Consider the following 24,103-nt stretch of genomic DNA (forward strand, 5'->3'; position numbering starts at 1 on the left):
TTGTAATGTTAGTAATCATTTTCATATTGAAGCAGGTTAGAATACCAAACATTCATGATATAATGCTATTTGGCAAGTTAATTGATGATTTTTATATAGAAAGAAGCTTGAAAGTCCTAAAAAAAGGAGTGTTTAACTTTTTTATTGTGATTTGGATTTCTTGTCCTACTATATTCCTTTTATGACACAGATATGGTGCTGTTACTAAAATCAGGTAGGGTCAAAACAAAGAAAGAAAATTATAGACCAATTTCTCTAATGAATATTGATGCAAAAATCTTAAATAAAATATTGGCAAAAAGATTACAGCAAGTTATTCCTAGGATAATACACCATGATCAAGTAGAATTTATACCAGGAATGCAGATCTGGTTTAATATTAGGAAAAAACTATTAGCATAATTGACTGTATCAATAACCAAACTACCAAAAAAATCACATGATTATCTTAATAAATGCAGAAAAAGCATTTGACAAAATCCAACACCTATTCCTATTAAAAATGCTAGAGAGTATAGAATAAATGGAGTTTTCCTTAAAATGATCAGTAGCATCAGTAGGATTTATACCAGGAATGCAGGGCTAGTTCAATATTAGGAAAACTGTTAGCATAATTAACTATATCAATAACCAAATTAACAAAAATCATATGATTATCTCAATAGATGAAGAAAAAGCATTTGATAAAATCGAACGCCCATTCCTATTAAAAACACTAGAGAGTATAGGAATAAATAGAGATTTCCTTAAAATGATCAGTAGCATCTACTTAAAATTGTAAGCAAACATCATATGTAATGAGGACAAATTGGAATCATTCCCAGTTAGATCAGGGGTAAAACAAGGTTGTCCACTATTACCATTACTATTCGATATTATATTAGAAATGTTAGCTTTGGCAATAACAGAAGAAAAAAAATTAAAAGAATTAATTAGGTAATGAGGAAAGCAAATTATCACTCTTTGCAGATGATATGATGATATATTTAGAGAATCAACTAAAAACTACTAGAAACAATTCACAACTTAACAAAATTTCAGCATACAAAATAGATTCACAGAAATCATCAGCATTTTTATATTTTACCAACAAAGGAAGAATTGTAGTTAATATAAAATATTTGTGAGTCTACCTGCCAAGGCAAAGTCAGGAACTATATGAATACAACTGCAAAATACTTTCCACACAAATGAAGTCAGATCTAATAAATTGGAAAAATTTCAAGTGCTCATGGGTAAGTTGAGCAATTATAGTAAAAATGATAATACTACCTAAATTAATCTACTTATTCAGTGCCATACCAATTAAACTCTCAAGAAAGTATTTTAAAGATCTAGAAAAAATAACAACAGAGTTCATCTGGAAGAACAAAAGGTTAAGAATTTCGAGGGAATTAATGAAAAAAAAACTGCAAATGAAGGTGGCCTAGCTGAACCAGACCTAAAACTATATTATAAAGCAGTGTTCATCAAAACCATTTGGATCTAGTTAAGAAATAGAGTAATTGATCACTATAATCATGGACTATAATAATCTAGTGTTTGACAAACCTTGAGACCCCAGTTTTGGGGACAAAAACTCACTATTTGACAAAAACTGCTGAGAATTTTATATGGCAGAAACTAGACATTGACCCATACCTAACACCGTAAACTAAATTAAGGTTGAAATGGGTTCATGATTTAGACATAAAGAGTGCTTTTTTAAGCAAATTAGAAGAACAAAGGGTAGTTTACTTCTTGGGTCTGTGGAGAAGGAAGGAATTTATGGCCAAAGAAGAACTGAAACTCATTATTGAACACAAAATAGATAATTTTGCTAATATTAAGTTGAAAAGTTTTTGTGTTGGAATCCTTACAAAGTGTTAAATCATTAGAATTGATAGAGACAATAATTATCTAATTTTGCATGGTTCAGTATGATTGATCTGATCCTAACAAGGAGATGTTATGGGCCAGAACTTGAAACAAGGTACTAAGTGAAATTGATGGAAGCAATGCTTGTGTATTTGGGTTTGCACCTTTAAGAGTTTACACATTAGAGCTCACACATTGGAGTTCACAAGTACGGGAGATACACAAAGTTAACTTTGTAACTTTGTGAATTTACACCTCCCATAATCCCACTCTCAGAGGAGGGGTCAACTTTTGAGAGGGCATAAAAACAGCTGAGCTCAGTCAGCAGGGTCAATTGAAAAGATTCAGAGTGGAAGAGCATCAGTTCAGAAGAAGCCATGAGTCGGAGTTGAACTAGAGCCAGAAGTCACTTTGGAATATTGACAGAGTGAGAGTTAGTTCGGAAGATTGACAAGCTAGAGACTGCAGTCAGGCAGGATGAAGGATTTGGAAGACTTGGAAGGAGAAAATAAATGTTTGGATTTTATCAGCTGGCTGCATTTGAAGTGATTATTACTCAGAACTGAAACTAAGGCTGCCTCCAGAAAACCTCCCCAAGAAACCTGCTCGCAGAGAACCATCATATGTAATACAAAAGAAGAGAACCTCACATTTTTGTACAAACAAAACCAATGCAGACAAGATTAGGAGGGAAACAATATACTGGGGGGGGGGGGAATTTATATTCAAGGGTTCTGTCAAAGGTCTCATTTCTTTTTTTTTTTTTAATAACTTTTTATTGATAGAACTCATGCCAGGGTAATTTTTTACAACATTATCCCTTGCATTCACTTCTGTTCCAATTTTTCCCTTCCCTCCCTCCACCCCCTCCCCCAAATGGCAAGCAGTCCTTTACATGTTGAATAGATTACAGTATATCCTGGATACAATATACGTGTGCAGAACCGAACAGTTTTCTTGTTGCACAGGGAGAATTGGATTCAGAAGGTATAAATAAATCAGGAAGAAAAACAAAAATGCAAGCAGATTATATTCATCTCCCAGTGTTCTTTCTTTGGGTGTAGCTGCTTCTGCCCATCTTTGATCAATTGAAATTGAATTAGCTCTCTTTCTAGAAGAGATCCACTTCCATTGGAGAACATTCTCAAACAGTATCATTGTTGAGGTATATAATGATCTCCTGGTTCTCAAAGGCCTCATTTCTAAAATATATAGAGAATTGACTCAAATTTATAAGAATTCAAGCCATTCTTCAATTGATAAATGATTAAAGGATACGAACAGATAATTTTCAGATCAAGAAATTGAAACCGTTTCTAGTCATATGAGAAGATGCTGAAAATCACTATTCATCAGAAAAATGCAAATTAAAACAACCCTGAGGTACCACTACATACCTTTCAGATTGACTAGGATGACAGGAAAAGATAATGAAGAATGTTGGAGAGGATGTGGGAAAACTGGGGCACTGATACATTATTGGTGGAATTGTGAACAGATTCAGCTATTCTGGAGAGCATTTTGGAACTATGCTTAAAAAGTTATTAAACTGTGCGTGCCCTTTAACCCAGCAGTGTTTCCACTAGGCTTATATCCCAAAAAGATCTTAAAGATATCTTACCACTTTTTTAGTGACAAGAAACTGGAAACTGAGTGGATGACCATCAATTGGAGAATGACTGAATAAATTATGGTATATGAATGCTATGGAATATTATTGTTCTGTAAGAAATGACCAGCAGGATGATTTCAGAGAGGCCTGGAGAGCCTTACATGAACTGATGCTAAGTGAAATAAGCAGAACCAGGAGATCATTGTACGTGGCAACAGCAAGATTATACTATAATCAATTCTGATAGACGTGGCTCTTTTCAACAATAAGATGATTGAAGCCAATTGCAATGATCTTGTGATGAAGAAAGCTGTCCACACCTAGAGAGAGGACTGTGGGAACAGAGTATGATCATAACAAGCATTTTTATTCTTTTTGTTGTTGCGTGCTTCCATTTTATTTTCTTTCTCATTTTTTCTTTTTTGATCTGATTTTTCTTGAGCAATAACATAATTGTATAAATATGTATCCATATATTTGATTTAACATATATATTTAACATGTTTAAAATATATTGAATTATTTGTCATCTAGAGGAGATGATGAAGGAAAGGGGAGGGATTTGGAATAGAAAGTTTTGCAAGGGTCAGTGTTGAAAAATTACCCATGTATATGCTTTGAAAATAAAAAGCTTTAATAAAAAAAAAGATTTGAACTCATAATGTTGTTTTTAAATTGTAAAATTAAATAAATAAACAAACAAACAAACAAATAAATAAATAGGATAAGGATGCAATTTTATGCCTACTCAGATTCAAGTATTTAATGAAATCTATTCAGTGACTCCATCTTTTCCTTCCCTTTCATGTATTTTTGTAGGAAAAGGTCTCTTTTCCTCAAGACCCCCATCATTTTTATTTAAGAGCTCATTTTTCCTGCCAATGAGAATCAGAACCTGAAGAGACGCTTTCTCTTGTTGCTTCCTTTACCTTTAGGATGAAATTATCACTTACAAAAGCTATTAGGCTTTTTGTGGATTCTTAAGTTAAAAACTCTTGTCCTAAAAGTTTACACAGAACCCTTTGATAGAAAGTTTTGGTTGGCAGCTAAACTAAGTTTAACTAGTTTTTGAAATAGATTTTTATTGAATCTTGTTTTTTCACCAATTTTTCCTGCTGAATTCCTTCTGTTACCCCTCTCCTACAAAGTCATCTTTATAACAAAGAATTTCAAAACTAAAAGAAAGAAAAGTTCAGCAAAACTAATCAATATGTTGATAAAGTCTGACATATGTAGCATTCTGTATCTGTGTATCTCCATTTCTACAAAGGTATCTTTTATTTCTTAATGTTCTGGCTTGGTAATTTTGATTTACAATATTCATTTTCAGTGGTTTTGTTCTTTCCACTTACATTGTTAGATAGTGTTTTTCTATTTGTCCTTACTTCACTATGCATATAAATCTTTTCATATTACTCTGTATTCATCATATTTGTTGTTTATTCTATTCCAGTATATACATATACTACAGTATTGTTTAGTCATTTCCTACTCTGAGCATCTACTTTGTTCCTTGTTTTACGGTTTCACAAAAAAATGTTGTTACAGATATTTTGGTGGGCATGAGCACTTTACTGTTTGTCATTGACCTATGTGGGTGATATGCCCAATAGTAAAATCTCTGGGTCAAAGGATATGAACTTTTTAGTCATTTTTCTTTGCTTAATTCCAAATTGAAAAGCTTACTAGCTGACAGCATATCCAGTTTTTGGTAATTTCAAAACAATCTTTTTATACAAATGGCCCCCAAATAGAATGGAGGAAAATCCCAAGACTTTAAACACTGCATTTTCTTTTTATTTATTTATTTATTTTGTAATAACTTTTTATTGACAGAGCCCATGCCAGGGTAATTTTTTTTACAATATTATCCCTTGCACTCGCTTCTGTTCCAATTTTTCCCCTCCCTCCCTTTACCCCCTCCCCTAGATGGCAAGCAGTCCTATATATGTTAAATATGTTGCAGTATATCCTAGATACAATATATGTTTGCAGAACAACACTGCATTTTCAATTTGGTGGTGTGATGTGGTGGCTTTTTGACCTCATATCCAATAAATTGCTTTCATAGTTCTTTTCTCTAAATGCTTTTGAAAACTGGGTATAACAAATAGGCAAAATAAGCTGGTTAAACTTGGGAGTAGAAGTAAGATAGACATGTATTTGGGGAAATACTTTGCCTTGATCATTGTTTTACTAACACCAGTCAATCAGCAGGTGTTGGCACACAGATTTTTCATTATGAAGAAATCCTAAAATCCAAAGTTTATACTGAAAAAATAGTAACTGAATCAAAATGAATTTGGTTTCAGCTTCAAATAAAAGCCCTAGTGGTTGTATTGACATAAGGATAAATAAGCTTTTCACCCAAGTTAAAATTGACTTAGGAATGACTTCACTCACTGGTTTTGGGGCAGAATTTCCTCAGGTGTAGTTTACCAACCTTTTGGTATCCTATTTGTTGTAGGGAATGTTCTCATCTCAGAATATTACATTTTAAAATGCTTCATTCTGTCAATTATCCTGACTTTCTCTTCTTTAATTTTACAGAGACTGTGCTGTTGATCCAACTTGTGTTTTATGCATGGAGTGCTTTTTGGGAAGTATTCACAGAGAGCATCGATATAGGGTTAGTATGTCTATAATAAATATGTTGATATTCTACTGTGCTTTTTCCCTATGATAATATTAAAAGATGTACAATAACACTTAACAACAAGATATTAGGTAAGCTTCTTAAAGGACATGACACTATTAATGAGAAACGAACTTAAGAAAAAAAATGAGACTCTAAATATTGAGGAAGAGATGGTCCAAAAATTAAAACTTTGTTGGAGACAAGTATCAAAAATAATTGTTAACCACATTTTAAAATGTTATGTTTTCTGTTTTTTGTTTGTTTTATGTGCATTATTTTTAACCATTATTGTAACTTCACTAAGTTAAATTATTAGTAATTTAGAGGAAAGAGAATAGTGGTTGGGAATATGAAGTTAAAAAAAAAAAAAAGAAAGAGAGAGAGAAAGAAAAGGAAAGAAATAACCAAAAGTGACAAAAATTGCCATTAAAGTAAAAAAATATATATGTATCTTTTGCTGTCTATGATATAAGGGCCTTAATTCTCTACTTCCATTTATCTGTCTATTATAGAAGACTAGTGTTTTAATGTTAAGAATCCTGTCAAGTTAGAGCAGGACCCAGTTGCAGAGCACATTGCCCATTACCAGTTTTGCCTATAGTTGTTGCTGTAAATAATTAGTACTTTAAAAAATTCTGAATACATTTTGCTTTGATATTAGTTCTATAGATAAAAAATAGTCATATGTCCAATTTTAATGCCTTTTTCTGATGGTTTCTTTAGAAACCTAAAACAAAGCTAGGCATATTTAGAGGACAATAGATCAAGGGGTTGTTACATGAAACTTCTTCTTATACTCTTTAAAAAAAAAAAAGTAAAGTTTTATTGATATCTTTGTTTTAAGATCATTATGATTTCTGGAAATATGTCACCTAACTCCTTCCAAGTTGAAACCTCCCTTCTAACAAAGACAGTTAAGTCAAAATGCTTCATACAGATCATGTCTGAGAATGTCCATCAAAGTTCTTTTTCAATATCTATTCTCTAGAACCTTTACTAGTTTTACAGTTATTCCTTTTAGTCATTTTTTAATCTACATTACTGTATCATGTATATTTTTTGGCTCTGTTTATTTCACTCAGTATCAGTTTGCACAAATCTGACCTTTTCTTGAATTCCTCTTCTCTATCATTTCTGACTGAACAATAATTTTTCATTACATTCATTTACCATAGTTTATTTAGCCATTCCTCAATTGATAGTTGATTCCTCAACCTGCTCTTATGAATGTTTTCATTTACTCTTTTCTTATATTCCCTATACCTTAAAAGGTAGAAGACAGAAATGGCTGGTGTCTGCTATGCTAAGAAAACCTGCTGTGTCCCTCCAGTTTTGTTCTTACTGACTACCTTCTTACATGTTAGTGATGTGAATAATAGGAACTATGAAATTCTAGTGGGAGTGAGCTCTGATTTTCCAGAATGCTTTTATATACTATTTCTCTCTCTGGTAGATCTGAGAAATGTCCATTTCTCTTTGAGCAATCTTACCTATTCTAAAAAGCCTGAATAAGCATGTAAATAAATTGGTGGGGTGTTATGAAGGGGATGGTAGCATGGTACACTAGAAAGAATGTTAGGTTTGGAGTCAGACTACTTGATTTCAAATCTTGGCATTTCTACTTGCTGCTTGTATGATCTTGGCCAAATTGGTCTCTCTGAACACCGGTCACTAATAAATGAGGGATTGGGTTATATTACCTCTAATTTCCCTTCTATCTCTTGAGTCTATAATCTACCATTTGTCTTGACAAATTCTGCAAGTGTTTTTTAGAATGACTAATTGCAGAACTGAATTAAAAACCCTATCATAACAATATATAAATGAATTCTAGGTAGCTTGAATTTTTCTTCTCCCAGTTATTATAATTTTCTTCCTAATATTTTCTATGTTTGGACACCTATTTTTACCATCAGTGTGATAATATTAAAAGTGGAACTTCCCTTTTTCCTAATATTGACCAATGGAGTCATTTTTGCATTTAAAAATGTTTGTTTCTAAATCCTGACTGTCCTTCAACTTTGTATGAACTGAGTTTCCTTTTCAGTCTTTTGGGGAGAGCAATAAGCCATTCAGCAGGTTGGGGAAAAAAATTGTTAAGAGATTTTTACAGTTGGTCATTTAATTTGAACCAAAGTGCCGTGCAATTTAAGTATCTTTCCTTAAAGGAAAAATAATAAATACTTTGTCAAGTGCTCTGACAGCAGAGAAGCCATTATCCAGGTGGCTCTTCTGTTACATCTGAGTCACCAATATCCTTATGATTTACTTAAATAAGGTAAACTTAAGTAAATGATGGGTATCAGAGGACAGTCTGAATTTTTATTAGGTTTGCTTAGTGTTTCTGAGCATGATAGACATAACATAAATACCCAGGTCATAAAAATACAGTTTATGCACACATCAAAATGTTATCCAAAGGTTTTAAAATTTAAATAGAGCATTTCCTATTAACAACTAGAGTATACTATCAGAAAGAAAATGCTTCATATTCTTGGGCAGTATTGTAGTAAAACTCTTTTAAAAATCTGTAAAATGTTAGGCATTGTGAAATAGCTTATAGCTTAAAATCACTTAGATTAATCTATAAAATTGGTTTTTTTAATTAAAACATCAAGAAAGCACAGACAATTTGGAAGCTACATCATTGGCAATGATATCAGTAGATAATACATGCTATTTAATGAAGTTACTTGAAAATAACTCGAGAGATATTTTCTGTTATTGAAGGGGGGAATTATGACATATCAAAGTAGTTTCAATTCCTTTGTGCAAATATGTACTCTTTTAGGTCTTAATACATTTGTAATGTTGATCAAATGTTTTCTTACCATTTTTTTTAAAGATGACAACATCTGGAGGTGGAGGCTTCTGTGACTGTGGTGACACTGAAGCTTGGAAAGAAGGTCCTTATTGTACAAAACATGAACTTAACATATCTGAAACTGAGGAAGAGGAGGTAATTATTTTTCTCCAACAGTATTACATGTAGGAACTGTAATTTTAATAAACTTATGCCTTACTTAGGATTTTGGGTAAAAGTACATTATTTAGTAGATGCAATTAGAGGTGACATTCAGTATGCAAAAAAGATATGTTCCTGCACTGACCAAGAAAAAGACTGAAAAATTCAATAAACTTTATTAGAAAACAGCATTTATAGGTTACAAATGTCATATTAACATACTGATTCTTCTATTGTACAAAAATGTTGTTATTCATTTGAGGAATTAAAACATTTATCTTTTTCTGCTCAATCACAAAATGATGAAATGCTATCTCTTAGAAAAGTCTTAACAAAAAAAACAGATTTTTTTTTTCTTTTCTTATTCTGTCTGTTTATGTTCACTTTTCTTTGCCTGTACTATATCTAGTATTGTCAACATAACATTTGGATATACTTTAATCCTAATCAACATTTTTGAAATTAAATTTTATTCTTTGCAATTATCAGCTATATATTTTTTCTCTTCCTCCTATCTTCCCCCAGAAAACAAAACAAATGAAAACATAGAAACCTGTTAACAAAAAAAGCATAGTTGAACAACACAAATTTCCATATTGGTCATGTCCAGAAACATATATCTTATTCTTCAAATTAGTCTCATCACCTCTGTGTCAGGATCGTGGCCTTTCAAAATTGTTTTTACAATATTGATGTAATAGTCTAAATTGTTTTCCTGGTGCAACTTACTTCACTGCATCAGTTATATAAAATAACTTTTCCCAAGTTTCTCTAAAACTATCTTTTTATTCCTTATAGCACAGTAGTATTGCTGGATCAAAGATATGAATAATTTGTAATTTTTGAAGCATAATTCAAAATTGTTTTCTAAAATGTTTAGACCAGTTCAAAGATTTATTAGCAATGCATCAGTGTACCTAATTTTTTTTTTTTTACAGTCTCTTCAAGAATTATCATTTTCTCTTTTTTGGTCAACTTTGCCAAATTGTGTGGGGTAAAACTTCACAATTGTTTTAATTTGTGTATCTGTAATTTATTAGTGATTTGGAGATTATTTTTTTTCCCACATGGCTACAAATGGCTTGGATTTCTTCCTTAAAAATAACTTGTTCATATTTTCTGACCATTGTCAAGTGAGGAATGGCTTTTCTTCCTGTAAACTTGAAGTAGTTCCTTATATATCTTGGAAATGATATCTCTATATGACAAACTCCCCTTTCTTCTTTTCTTTTTAAACCTGTCTTTAGTATCTCCCCTCTGCATTTAAAGTTTGTTTTGCTTATAACTAAAGTCATTGTTACAAAAATCACTCCTGTGTCCTCTCTTATTTGATTCCCTCTATAATCTAAATGATAAACGGTTCGTAGGGAATGTTTGTATCATCACACTTTCTCTCTTCCCATTCCATATACTTTATCCTTAAAATTTCTCCCTTTATGATAAAGTCTCACCAATTTCTCATTCATATTACCTTATAAAGAATCATCAGTTTCTCATTAATATTGCCTTTTTATGTTTCTATTTTGTTTCTTTGTTTGTATTTTCAAGTTTTAACTCAAGCTCTTTTCATCAGCAGTGATAGTAAGTCATCTATTTTAATAAATGCTCATTTCCTCAGTTGTGCTACATGTTTATTATACAAATCTCATATGATCTTAACTATAGTTTTTCAATACGTAAGCTGTTTCTTTTTGGTTACTTGCAGTATTTTTCCTTTGACATGAAAGTTATAATTTTTTTTTATCTAAAGTTCATTAAAGTTTTCATTTTAGGATTTCTCTAAGAGAATGACTGGTGTATTTTTTATATTTTTACCAACAATGTATTGTTACTTGCCATATTTACTGAGCCATTCCCCAATTGATTGGCATCTCTTCAATCTCCAATTTCTTGAGAAGAGAACTGCTATGAATATTTTTTTAATATGTAGATCATTTTCATTTTTAAAAATCTCTTGGTATTAATGCCTAGTAGTGGTGTTGTTAGGTCAAAAGATATTAATGGATTAAAAGTCTTTGGACATAGATCATATCTTTTGATCATTTATCAATTGGGGTATGACTCTTATTTTTTATAAATTTGGCTCAGTTCCCTCTGGTTTTTGTAACCTGGACAGTTTTCTTTCATGATTTTTTGTAATATGATATCCAAGGTTTGGATTGTTTTTTTGTTTTGTTTTGTCTTTTGAGCATTGCTTTCAAAAGGTAGTCTGATATTTTTAAATTTATTTTTCCTTTATATACTTTTAGGTCATTTGTTTTTGATATCTATCTTATATTTTCTTCTATTTTTTTGTGGTTGTTTTTGACTTTAAATTTTCTTATTGTTTCATAAATGCATTGATTTTTATTTGGCTTATCCTAATTTTCAGGGACTCTGTTACTTGGATAATTTTTTTTTAACCTCTAGTGCTGAGCTATTAATTATCTGTCCAAATTTCTTTCTTACCTCTTTTTTTTTCTATCCTTTATTGCTGTAATTTCATTTTTAATATCATTTTAAACTTTTAAAAACTCACAATTTTTTCTAGGAATTATTATTCATCTTATGAGCAGGCTCGGTTTTTCTTTTGATTTATTTATGTAATATTTCCCCCCAATTACATTAAAAACAATTTTTTTAAACATTTGTTTTAAGATTTTTGAGTGTTGGGTTCTCTCCCTTATCCCCATTCACAATTCAGAAACCATATGTAAACTTATGCAAAACAATTCCATAAAGGTCAAGTTGTGAACGTGTAGATTTTCCACTCCAATGAAAATAAAAACTCTCAAGAAAAATTAAGTTTAAAAAATAGAGAAAGAAAGAGAGAATGCTTCAATCTGTAATCATTTCCTTCTCTGGGTATGAATAGGATTTTTCATCACAAGTTCTTCAAGGCACATTTTTGTACATGTGGGTCCTTTTCCCTTTTTTGTGATCTCTTTGGAATACAGAGCTAGTAGAGACACTGCTGGATCAAAGGGTATGCACAGTTTGATAGCCCTTTGGGTATAGTTCCAAATTGCTCTCTAGAGTAGTTAGATAACTTTACAACTCCACTAATAATGTATTACATAACATGGTTTATTGAGCCATTCCCCAATTGATGAGCATCCTCTCAATTTCCAATTCCATCCTTCAGTTATGGATGATTGGGAATACTATTGGGGGAATAACAAAGTGATTTAAAGTTGATCATCCCAGAACATTGCTATTACTTTGCATACATTTCATTTCACTTTGCTTGAATTCATGGAGGACTTTCCAGGTGTTGATTTGTTGTTTTTCCTGAGAGCATCCTGTTTATCATTTCTTATAAACAATATTATTCTATCACAAACACATACCACAGTTAATGTTTTTAATAATAAATTTTTATTTTTCAAAATACCTGCAAGGTAGTTTTTAATATTCACCCTTGCTAAACCTTATGTTCCATATTTTACTTCCTCCCTCCCTTCTCTCCCCTCTCCTAGATAGCAAGTAATCCAATATAGATTAAACATGTACAATTGTTCTAAACATATTCTCACATTTATCATGCTGCACAAGAAACATCATATCAAAAAGGGAAAAAAATGAGATAGAAGAAGCAAGCAAGCAGCAACAACAACAAAAAAGGTGAAAATACTATTGTTGTGATCGTCATGTCACTTAGCATGTATGTCATGTCACTTAGCATCAGTTCATGTAGGTCTTTCCAGGCCTTTCTGAAATCATCCTACTGATTGTTTCTTATAGAAAATAATATTCCATTATATTCACATACCATGACTTATTCAGCCATTCCCCAGCTGATTGGCATCTATTTAGTTTCCAGTTCCTTGCCACTACAAAAAGGGCTGTTACAAGCATTTTTGCACATGTGGTTCTCTTTCCCTCCTTTATAATCTCTTTGGGATACAGGTTCGGTAGAGACACTGCTGGGTCAAAGAGTATGCACGGTTTGATAGTTCTTTGGGTACAGTTCCAAATTGCCCTCCAGAATGGTTGGATCATTTCACAACTTGACTAACAATGTATTACATACCACAGTTTATTGAGCCATTCCCCAATTGATGGGCATCCCTTCTCCCAATATGTCCCTTCTTTTATTGTCCTCCTCCCCTTTTGCATATTCCATTCTCCTCCTATTTTCTTGCAGGGTAAGATAGATTCCATATTGAGCATGTATGTTATTTTCTCTTTGAACCAATTCCTCCCCCTCTTTCTCTTCACTATTTAATCTTTGTCTTGCCTTTTTTAAGGCAAATAGTTTGTACCATTCTACTTCTCCTTTTCTCCTTCTCTCAATACATTCTTCTCTCAACCCTTAATTTCATCATTTTTTAAAAAGATTTTATCCCTTCATATTCAACTCACATCTGTGCCCTCTGTGTATATATACTAACTGCCATAATTATGAGAAAGTTCTGAATTACAAGTATCATTCTCCTATGTAGAAATGTAAACTGATTAACCTTATTAAATCCCTTATGCTATCACTTTCCTGCTTACTTCCTTATGCTTCTTCAGAGTCCTGTATTTGAAAATCAAATTTTTCCATTCATTTTGGGGATTTTCTATCATGAATGCTTGAAAAATTCTCTATTTCACTGAATGTCCATTATCCTCCGTTTTGTTGGTTTGTGATTCTTGGTTGTAATTCTAGCTCCGTTGTTCTCTGGAATATATTCCAAACTTTCCTCTGGTTCTTTAATATAGAAACTGCTAAATCTTGTGGTATCTTGACTGTGGCTCCAACTGTATTTGAATTGTTTCTTTCTGGATGCTTGCATTATATTCTCCTTGTCCTGGAAGTTCTGGAATTTGACTGTAATATTCCTGGGAGTTTTCATTTTGGGGTATTTTTTAGGAGATGATAGGTAAATTCTTTCAAGTTCTATTTTACCCTATGATTCTAGAATGAGTTGCAAATTCTCTCCCATATACCTTCCTGAGACAATAAGCAATTTGATATTGGTTATACATGTACAAACATATAAAACATATTTCCATATCAATCTTGTTGTGAAAGAAAATTTTAAACTGGGACAGCAAGGTGATTCAGTGGATAGAGCATGGGCCATGAAGTCAAGAATTCAAACCCAATCTTAGACATTGGGTTTGACACTAGCTATGTGACCCTGGGCAAATCATTTAGTCCAATTGCCTTGTAAAAAAAAGAAGAAAAAGGAAAAAAAAAACATTTTTTTAAAAAAAGCAAACCCCACAAATAAAAATAAAAGAAAGTGAAAATAGTATGCTTTGATCTAAATTAAACTTTATCAATGCTTTCTCTGGATAGAAATGTTATTTTTCCTCATGAGTTCTTTGGAATTGTCTTAAATCATTGTATTGCTGTGAATAGGTAAGTTATTCACAGCTAATCATCATATAGTATTGCTGTTATTGTGTGCAGTATCCACCCAGTTCTTTTCACTTCTCTTTGTATCAGTTCATGTTAGTCTTTCCACGTTTTTTTTGAAATCTTCTTGCTTGTCATTTCTTATAGTCCAATGAGTATGCCCAGTTTTATAACTCTGGGCATAGTTCCAAATTGCTTTCTAAAATGTTTGGATCAGTTTTGTATTTGTGTTTTAAAGCTCCCCCCATAATCTGGCCTCTTCCTACCTATACACACACACACACACACACACACGCACACACGTATATACACACAGAGCAGTCTAATGATAATTGTGCATTTTCATTGGCAGTTCTCTTGTAATTCTTTCTTCAAATCCATTTCCTGACTTCCCTGGTTTGTGTGTTATCTTTCCCAATTTTCTTCCTCTTTCTTGTTTTTTTTTGCAGCACTTCACACAGTTGCTGGCATATAGTAGGGATTTAATAAATGCTTATTGATTTAATTTTGCTTAAGTAATAGTAATTCAATTAAAATTTTGAATTAACTAAAAAATTGCATATATCTTTACTGTTACCATCATCTGTTTTTAGCATAGATAATCAAGAATTGGTTTGGGTTTATAAAACATATAACAAAAATCCCAAATATTACATGTACACACATACCAGTTAGACTGTCATTTATCAGTGTTTCCATCCCCAGCTTCCTAAAAACAATAATAAAGTGTGTCCTAGCTGAAAGAATTCCTAATTCTGCTTCTGTTCTGTTTCCTCATCCCCGATCACCACCATAAGATACTCTGCTAAACTGTACCATGGAGAAGAATAGTTTTTCTATAGCTTCTAAAGAACATGGATACATTATATGTCTTTAGTCTTATATAAAAAGCTTTCAGTTTCTGTCCTGGAAAAAGGAAAGCTAGAACTTAAGCATTGTGATATTCTTATTTGTAAAATGAATGCATTATTACTTTTAGTTTTTGCTTTATTGTTCTGGTGTTTTAAGATTAGACTATTTAAAACATTTTGCCATCTTTGATGGCATCATATAATGCCTAATATATGTTTATTGGGGATTTTTTAAATTTGTGAATTTAGTTACAAATAATACAGGGTGTCCCAAAAATCTTTGTATAGTTTTAAACTTTAAAAATTAAGTAGCTATTTAGGCTTTCAACTTCTAAGACTTTCGGATATTTCAAATAAAAATTTTAAATCCAGATTATTTGTATTTTTACTAAAGAAAAAATAGTAATATAAAATTTAACCAAGTAAAAATAATTTGAATATTTATTATTTCTTGCCTTATCTATGTACTTCAATTTTTTACCTTTGTTTAAATTGATTCCTTTTTGCTTTTAAATCATTTTTATTCCAAACATATCAGTGTATCCCCTCCACACTTCCCCTACCCAGTAAGCTATTCCTTGTAGTAAGGATTTTTTTTAAAGGGGAGGAGGGAGAAAGGGGAGAGATGAGCAGTTCAGTAAAATCAATCAATACTTTAATCAAGTCTGGCATTATGTTCAATGTTTCACAGGTATAGTTTATCATTTCTTGAATAAAAGGAAGCTATTTTTTAACTGCTTCAGAGCCAGCCTTGGTCATTTTAATTATATAGTATTCAGTTTTATTTTATTGTCCTTTTTATTTATTTTGTCATAGCCATATGTATTGTTTTCTTGGTTCTGGTAATTTGACCCTGTATCAATTTATATGTCTTCCCATTTGTTTTTGAATTATTTAAAATTCTTTCTTAGAGTCAAATAATACTATATTTAATTTTGTTTAACTATTCTAAATCAATGCCTTCTATTTTGTTTCTTTTTTCTTTTTTCTTTTTTTTTCTTTCTTTTTTTTTTTTTTTTTTGCCACAAAAAAAGGGCTGCTGTAAATATTTCAAAGTATTTGGTGAAAATTTTTTCAGTTTTTCATCTCCTTGAACAATATACCTAGCAATGTGATCTCTGGGTCAAAGAGTGGATGTTTGAGTAATTTGTTTAATTTAGTTCCCAGAATGGAAATTCACAGCTCTTAAAGCAATGCATTATTGTACCTGACTTCTCATGTTAACTCCAGTTTTGAATACTTGTATCTTTTGTGTTCTTTACCAGTTTTCAGGATTTAAGGTAAAACTTGAGTTATTTTATGCGTATTTCTCTTATTACGAGGAAATTTGAGGCAGTAATTCATATGATTATTATTAGTTTACACTTTTTAATACTTTTGTTTATTATCTTTTGGCATTTTCTAGTTGCATTATAGTATCTGCATATTGTAGATATCAGAGGCTTCTTTGAAATATGTTTTTTCTTTGAATTTCTTTAACTATTTTGGTGTTTAAAATATATATGTGTATCTTTAGCATTGAAGACTTAGAACTAAAGTGGGAAGGAATTTTTGAAGTCATCTGAATCTCCAACCTTTACATTTTCCAGAATAAGAAACTGAGATTCAGTAGAGACTAAATATCTTGCCCAAGATTTACAATTAGTATAGAAAAGATTTTCAGTCTAGTTCCTTTGAGAACAAGACTTCAAACAGCATAAGTTAGTTTCACTAGAAGAGTGACTTGTGTTTTTGTATTTAAATTTTTTTATATTGTTTGTTTCTATATCGTCTTAATTTTTGAATACATCCCTTCCCAAATTGCCTTATTTAGTGAGCTCCACTAAAAATAAATAATAACAAAAGAAAGAAAAAGAAAACAGTTCAGCAAAACTAACCAACAATATCAGTTAAATATGTCAGTAGATATGGTGTTCCACATTATAGTTCCTAGTCTCATCAGTGACAATATCTTTTCTTTAAGGATAAGCACATCATTCCTTTTAATCATATAACATTCAAACTTGTTTGTTTCTTTCCATTATTGTTGTCATTGTATATGTTGTTTTCCCTTTTCTGCAGGCTTTACTCAGGTAAAATTTCCCATACTTTCAGTTCTTCCTATTGTTTCTTATAATATAGACTTTCCATTATATTCTTGTGCCACAATTTGTTTAGACATTTTTTCATGGATAGCCCAGATTTTAAAATGTCATATATATCATATTCTAATTTCTTTTGTTATTCCTGAACTTCCTACAAAAAGAGCTGCTATTTTCTTAATTAATGTTCTTTGTCATGGCTTTCTTTCTTCTGGCAGTTTCAAGGATTTTTTCCTGTTGTAATTTTGAAGTTATGTAATAACATATAGCATATCTCTGAGAGTTGAATTATAAACATCTTGTCAAGGCTTTATCGACTTGGTAAATTTTTTAAAGTATTAAGTTTTCATTTTTTAAATATCTGTGACATTTTTATAAATGTTGTTCAGTCATTTTTTTTAGTCAAGTCTCTTTGTGATCCTATTTGGAGTTTTCTGGGCAGGGATACTGGAATGGTTTGCCATTTCCTTCTCCCACTTATTTTACAGATAAGGAACTGAGGCAAACAGGGTTAAGTGACTTACCCAGAGTTACACAGCTAGTAAGTATCTGAGACTTAATTTTGAACTCAGAAAAATGAGTGGTCCTAAGTCGTATTTTGATTTAACTTCCAGATACTTAATTTGTTTTATGAAGTTACTCAGAATTCTTATACATTTTAGCTGTTTTTTAAGATTGCCGTTCCACTTCCATTCTGTTTGTTCATAATTTTAAGTATAAAGATGACTCTGCTTTTGATTCATTATTTTGATATTTCTAGATTTTTGTATTATTCATATTGATTATAGTTTTCTCATTTTCTTATTATTTTTTTGGTGTTATTAAGCGCTAGCTCATTCTGTGGTTCTTTTTAACTACAATAATTTCTTTTATTGCTTATTCTGATTTTGTTTTCAGTACTCATTTTTCCTTGAATCCTTTAAATGTTTCATTATCCACTTGAAGATATCTAAGGGGGAATACCTTCTGTAATTTATTTTTCTATCTTCATTATTCTTCATACTTTGGCTTTTGCTTTAGTTGAGCCATGCTTTACAAAAATTGTTTTTATGTTCTTTTATCTTTTGTGACCTCTTCTATCCCTTGTTTGATGAAAAATTTTCCCATCCTTTCCTGGAGAAAGGGGAATCAGCTCTCAATCTTTTCCAAGAACTCCTGGTTCTTGCCTATCTAATCTCTCCCACAAATCTGCTTTTCCATATTTAACTGTTATTAAATAGTTTTGATGATTACTGCTTTGTTATGTTGTCATAAAATGATATTTTAGGATGATTAACTGGAAATATTGTGAGATATATGTATTTACATATGTATGTATGTGTGTGTGTGTATTTGTATATAGTAAGACTGATGGCAAAGTGACCCATAAGGCTGATGTGTAGTAGTCATATGAGAAGATAAGAGCCTGAATAGGATGGTGACTATGAGAATATAAATTTTTTTATACATATATAGATAAAAAAAGAAAGTAATATATATAGTTTCATTCCACTGTGACATTCTTTTCAGGATCCTCTTATACATTTAACAGAAGATATGATCGCAAGAACCTACAACATTTTTGCAATCATGTTTCGTTATGCAGTGGATATATTAACATGGGAGAAAGAAAATGAACTACCGCCAGATTTAGAAGTGGTGTAAGTATATAACTTGTTTGTCCTTTGTATTTTGGTGTTTGATGGGGTTCTTAATGCATTATTTCTATAGAGATCATTAAGCTTTGGATACCCAGGGATTTGTTATAGAAGCCCTCCCTGAGTCCAGAAGATAGTGAAAATAAACTAGATGCTAAACATCAGAGTCTGTTTTTGAATAAAATTAGATTAAGTTAGATTAGTTTATAATATTAGATTTTTAGGTTTGTATTTTAAGGGAAACTAGAAACGATGAAAAAAAAAGTCTAAACCATTTTGAGTTATAGTTGTATCCTTATTCCTTTTAGTTTTTGTCTTGTGAAATAACAGCACTTTGGTGACAGCTGGATAAAACATTACTCTTTATTTTTACAAGGCTTAAGGTAAAGTTTTAGAAGATCTGAACTATTTGTATTAATGTTTGACTCTAAATCATAAACATGCATCCCAAAGATTCAAGTACTCAGTATGATAGGAAATAGTGGCTTCAGTCTTAATTAGCTTTTTCATAAATTGGAAGATGATCAATTATAGACAATTAGGATTTTGCAATGAGCAATAGAAGCAATAAATTTTGAGCTTGCTTATTATGAATGGTTAGATAGAAAAACTAAACTATCAGATAACTTACCTTGACTTTTTTAGTGAAAAAAGTGAAAACCTAGACTTAATGATTCCACTTAGTGCTGTAACCAAAATAAATTTTTTTAATTTCAGAAATCAGTAATTACATGATTTCTTAATCCCACAGAGGGAAGAGTGATACCTATTATTGCATGCTGTTTAATGATGAGGTTCATACATATGAACAAGTAATTTATACTCTTCAGAAAGCTGTTAACTGCACTCAGAAAGAAGCCATTGGCTTTGCAACCACAGTAGATCGAGATGTAAGTAATTTCATTTTATTAATGATATAAAAAAGAGCATCTTTTAAAAATAATTTTAACATTTAATTTTATATAATAACTTTACTTGGAGATAATTACAGTGCATCTGAGATATTTTTCTTTTTTTCTAAATGTAATTCTATGCACATTATTAAGTAATTTCAAAATACTCCCTGACAGTAAAATTATTAGAAGATATCAAATTGCTATTATTCTACTAGAGAGTAAAAGTGCTTGATTTTTTAGTTAGAATTAATTCTTGTTGTACTTTAAGATGTAATTTATTGAATGTTACTCAAAAAAATTTTTTTGAAAGTTTGACGTGCACATTTTTGAATTTGTTTTCCATCTAATAATAGGTCAGTCATTACTTATTTGAAATCGTATAATTTTTTTAAGAATTCAAAAATGTTTTTCTCATTTAAACTTATTTATGTTGATTGTAATTCAAAACTTTCTTTTTATCCTAAGGGACGTAGGTCAGTTCGGTATGGAGATTTCCAGTATTGTGAACAAGCAAAATCAGTGATTGTGGTAAGTAATATTAGCACCATTCTATTTTATATTACAGCAGATATCAATTCCAAAATTTATTGGATTTTTTATGTATTTAATTTCTCTTTTCATTTTAAGATTTACTTTACTAAAAAATTTTAAGTATTTCTTACATATTGTATATGGCTATTATGCATAGTTATCTTCCCTACTCCAATTGTTTAATAGTTATAATTGAGATTTAGGGCCTGTACAAATTTAGGGCCTGTACAAGGCTTATTTTTCTTCTACCTTCTCTCTGATACCTATGTGTCAAAATAATGATATTCTATTATGACATTCCTCCAGAAGTTTATAGAACAATCTATAGGAAGGGATTTCAGGCAATTCCATTGGAATGAAATTGATATATTAGCATCCAAACTTTTCAATTCAAGGAGACTTTGCCTTTCTGGTTTCTGAAATCTTGTGTACCAGGGAAGGACATTTGCTATAATAGCACACCCGATATTAGAGAAACAACATTGTTATTCAAATAAACAAAACATTCCTTACAATTAGTGACTCTGTTTCCTTATTGTAAAATTTTATAAGGTTGGACTACTTGACATCTGAGATCTCTTCCAACTCTATATGATGCTCTAATTCTTTTAGAAATTTTCTGTTCATTATTTTTACTATCACAAAAATCTTCTTGTTACATTTTATGTGAATATAATCTAAGTTTAACATTGCCCCCTCTTCAGGAATAGTGAAGTAAAAGGTACAGATCTGATAATAAAATATTTAGGTATGTAGTAATAATGAATGCAAAGAGCTGCTATTGGCTAACAATGGATTTAATTTTTCCTCCTAATTTAATTTTTGGGACTTATTTCTTGCCTTTTTTAGTAATTTGTTATTAGAAAGGCAATCTATTATAGCAGTAGTAAGCACTGGATTCAGAATTCCTAGATTGAAATCTCAGGTCTTACACTTATAAACTATGGGACCTTGGGGAAGTAACTGGAACTTCTCTGGGGCTATTTTCTTATCTATAAAGTGAAAGATTTACACTGTAATGACTTGAGATCCCTTCTCTTTTTAAATATGTAATTTCTAACTAAAGAAATACATTTAGACAATATTTTCAGGTTTTCAAAGGTTAGCACCTGTGAGAGATAAGTTCTAAAAGTATTATAGATGGAGAAATTTTGTCTCTAGTACTCTTCACATCATATTGCTTAAATATCAAATGCATTTTATTCACATTATAGTCTTTATGTTTCCTGTTCTTACTTTGTATTTGGGTTAGTAAATTTAACTTTCAAGAGATTTCTCTACTATTAAGAAGTACTAAACCTAAATTTTTAGGATTACATTACCACAAGTTGTCAATAATTGCCTTTGAATTTTGTGTTTTTTGCCTTACCAAGCTTGTATCATGGTGAGAAGAACAATATTGAGGTTAACCTTATTTATCCTTTTAAAAAAATCTGTATAATTTTTAAACTAAATTATTTATTAAAACACAAGCAGCAAGGAACATTTTCAGATAATTCATAAAAAGCCAGATTTTTTAAAAATAGCACATTTTTTTCTTTTTTCTTTTTAATTATTATCCATCTTAACTTGTTCTTATATTAATTATATTCCCAAACCTACTTATAAATTATTAACCTATTTTGAATATATTGTACAGTCAAACTTGAGGTCAAGTTAGAATTAAGAAATGCCTTTGAACCACTCTTCAGTTAAGTGCTAGATAGTGCCAGACTGGTTTGGTTGTTTTGTGTTTTCTGATACTCTTGATTCTGGGATGAAAACTTTTGCCTTCTGGCAGTATCCCAAAAGTTGGAAAGAAGCCAGATACTTTGCTAAAATTTCATGCCATTAGCTGGGAACTACATTCATTTCTTTTTTTCAGTCAAAAGAGAATAATCCACTCTTTCAAATTAAAGGGATGGAAAAATTCCCCCTCCTACTAAGAAATACAAATATTACTTCTCCTGGCAGCTAAGGTTACCATAATGACTTAAAACTTTTACAAAAAATATAGAGCTTACATCTTTTAGAACAAAATATTTTTAAACAAAAATTTGCTTTTTCAACAGAAATTTAAATTTTTGTAGTTTAGTTAACAAAATCCTGGAACATGTATTTAAGCAGTAGAATTGGGTTTTGCTTCCAATAGCTCCTTATTCATAGTCTTTGTGTAAGATTTCTGTGATCAGTAAATTAAAAAATACTTAAATTAAGGAGTTTAGAATATATAACCATTTCATGTAACTCAACTGGTTACTGGTTGTACCAGTAACTGGTGGTAATTAATATGCTTAACAGGGAAGAACTTTTTTATAGTATTTTATTTTTCTAAATACATGTAAAGATAGTTTTTAACATTTGTTTTGTAAAACTTTGTGTTCCAAATTTTTCTCCCTTCCTTATTTTCCCCCTCCTCAAGACAGCAAGTTAGCCATGTGAAATTGTTTTAAACTTATTTCCATATTTGTTATAGTGTGCAAGAAAAATCAAACCAAAGAGGGGCGGGGGGGGACATGAGAAATAAAAAGCAAGCAAACAAAAAAAGGTGGAAATAATATGGTTCAATCTACATTCAGTCACCATACTTCTCTTTCTGGATGCAGATGGCATTTTCCATCCCAAGCCTCCTGGAAGTATCTTGAGTCACCACATTGTTGAGAAGAGCCACATAAGGAACAACTTTTAAAATTGATGTTTAACATGTATGAGACTGCCTGCCATCTAGGGGAAGGGGTGGAGGGAAGGTAGGGAAAAGTTGGAACCGAAGTAATTGCAAGTCAATGTTGAAAAATGTTCTTTCAATAAAAAACTATAATAATAAAAAAAAAAATTGATGTATCAGCATTTGTTAATTCTAACTGAAATATTCTTAGAACAAAACTTTTTTTATTATAGCTTTTTATTTACAAGTTATATGCATGGGTAATTTTACAGCATTGACAATTGCCAAACCTTTTGTTCCAGTTTTTCCCTTCCTTCCCCCTACCCTCTCCCTCAGATGGCAGATTGACCAATACATGTTAAATATGTTAAAGTATAAATTAAATACAATATAAGTATACATGTTCAAACAGTTATTAGAACAAAACTTTTTTTTTAATCCATTCATTAACAAGTTGGATAGAAAAAAATTTTTAATTTGAAAGTAATTGAGGGAAGATGGCAGAATGAGGCAGGAAATTATCTGGCTCTCCCCAAAGTAATTTAAAAATAATACCTTAAAGTGAATTTTAGAGTAGCAGAAATAATCAAAAGTCAGGGTAGAAAAAGTTTCAGAATCAGAAGAAGATAATGAAGTCAAAATAGCTATTTGTAAAGCTTTAGGAAAAATGAAAATGATCATAAACCCCAAAAAAGTTCTTTGAAGAGCTTTAAAAAGACTTTAAAAATCAATAAGAAAAAGAAGTGAGCAATGCAAGAAAATCAAGAATATTGTAAAAAAGAGATCCAACAATTCACTGAAGAAAATAATTACATGAAAATTAGAATTGATGTACATATTTAATTTATATCATATTACTTGCTATCTTGGAGAAGGTTAGAAAGGGTAGCAGAAAACTTTGGAACACAAGTCTTACAACAATGAATGTTGAAAACTCTTTACATGTATTTGGAAAAATAAAATACTACTGAAATTTAAAAAAAATAGAATTGAGCAAAAAACTTAAAAGTGTTTTAAGAAGAAAACACTACAAATGGGCAAGGGGAAAAATGAATATTTAAT

The 24,103-nt window shown here is 30.9% G+C and overlaps 1 protein-coding gene across 2 annotated transcripts in view; it reads left to right on the forward strand.

The window, feature by feature from the left end:
• UBR2 (ubiquitin protein ligase E3 component n-recognin 2) overlaps positions 1-24,103 on the forward strand; it is a 151,822-nt gene that overhangs the window by 37,317 nt on the left and 90,402 nt on the right. For both annotated transcript variants that reach the window (XR_007953528.1, XM_051996972.1), the window contains exons 3-7: positions 6,020-6,098; positions 8,953-9,066; positions 18,843-18,973; positions 19,722-19,860; positions 20,332-20,394. Coding sequence is in view for 1 of the 2 variants with exons in the window: in XM_051996972.1 (XP_051852932.1) it covers positions 6,020-6,098; positions 8,953-9,066; positions 18,843-18,973; positions 19,722-19,860; positions 20,332-20,394 (526 nt within the window). In the remaining variant the exon portion in view is untranslated. The remainder of the gene's footprint in view (positions 1-6,019; positions 6,099-8,952; positions 9,067-18,842; positions 18,974-19,721; positions 19,861-20,331; positions 20,395-24,103) is intronic.

This window comes from Antechinus flavipes, chromosome 4, assembly GCF_016432865.1.
Source record: "Antechinus flavipes isolate AdamAnt ecotype Samford, QLD, Australia chromosome 4, AdamAnt_v2, whole genome shotgun sequence".
Lineage (NCBI taxonomy): Eukaryota > Metazoa > Chordata > Mammalia > Dasyuromorphia > Dasyuridae > Antechinus > Antechinus flavipes.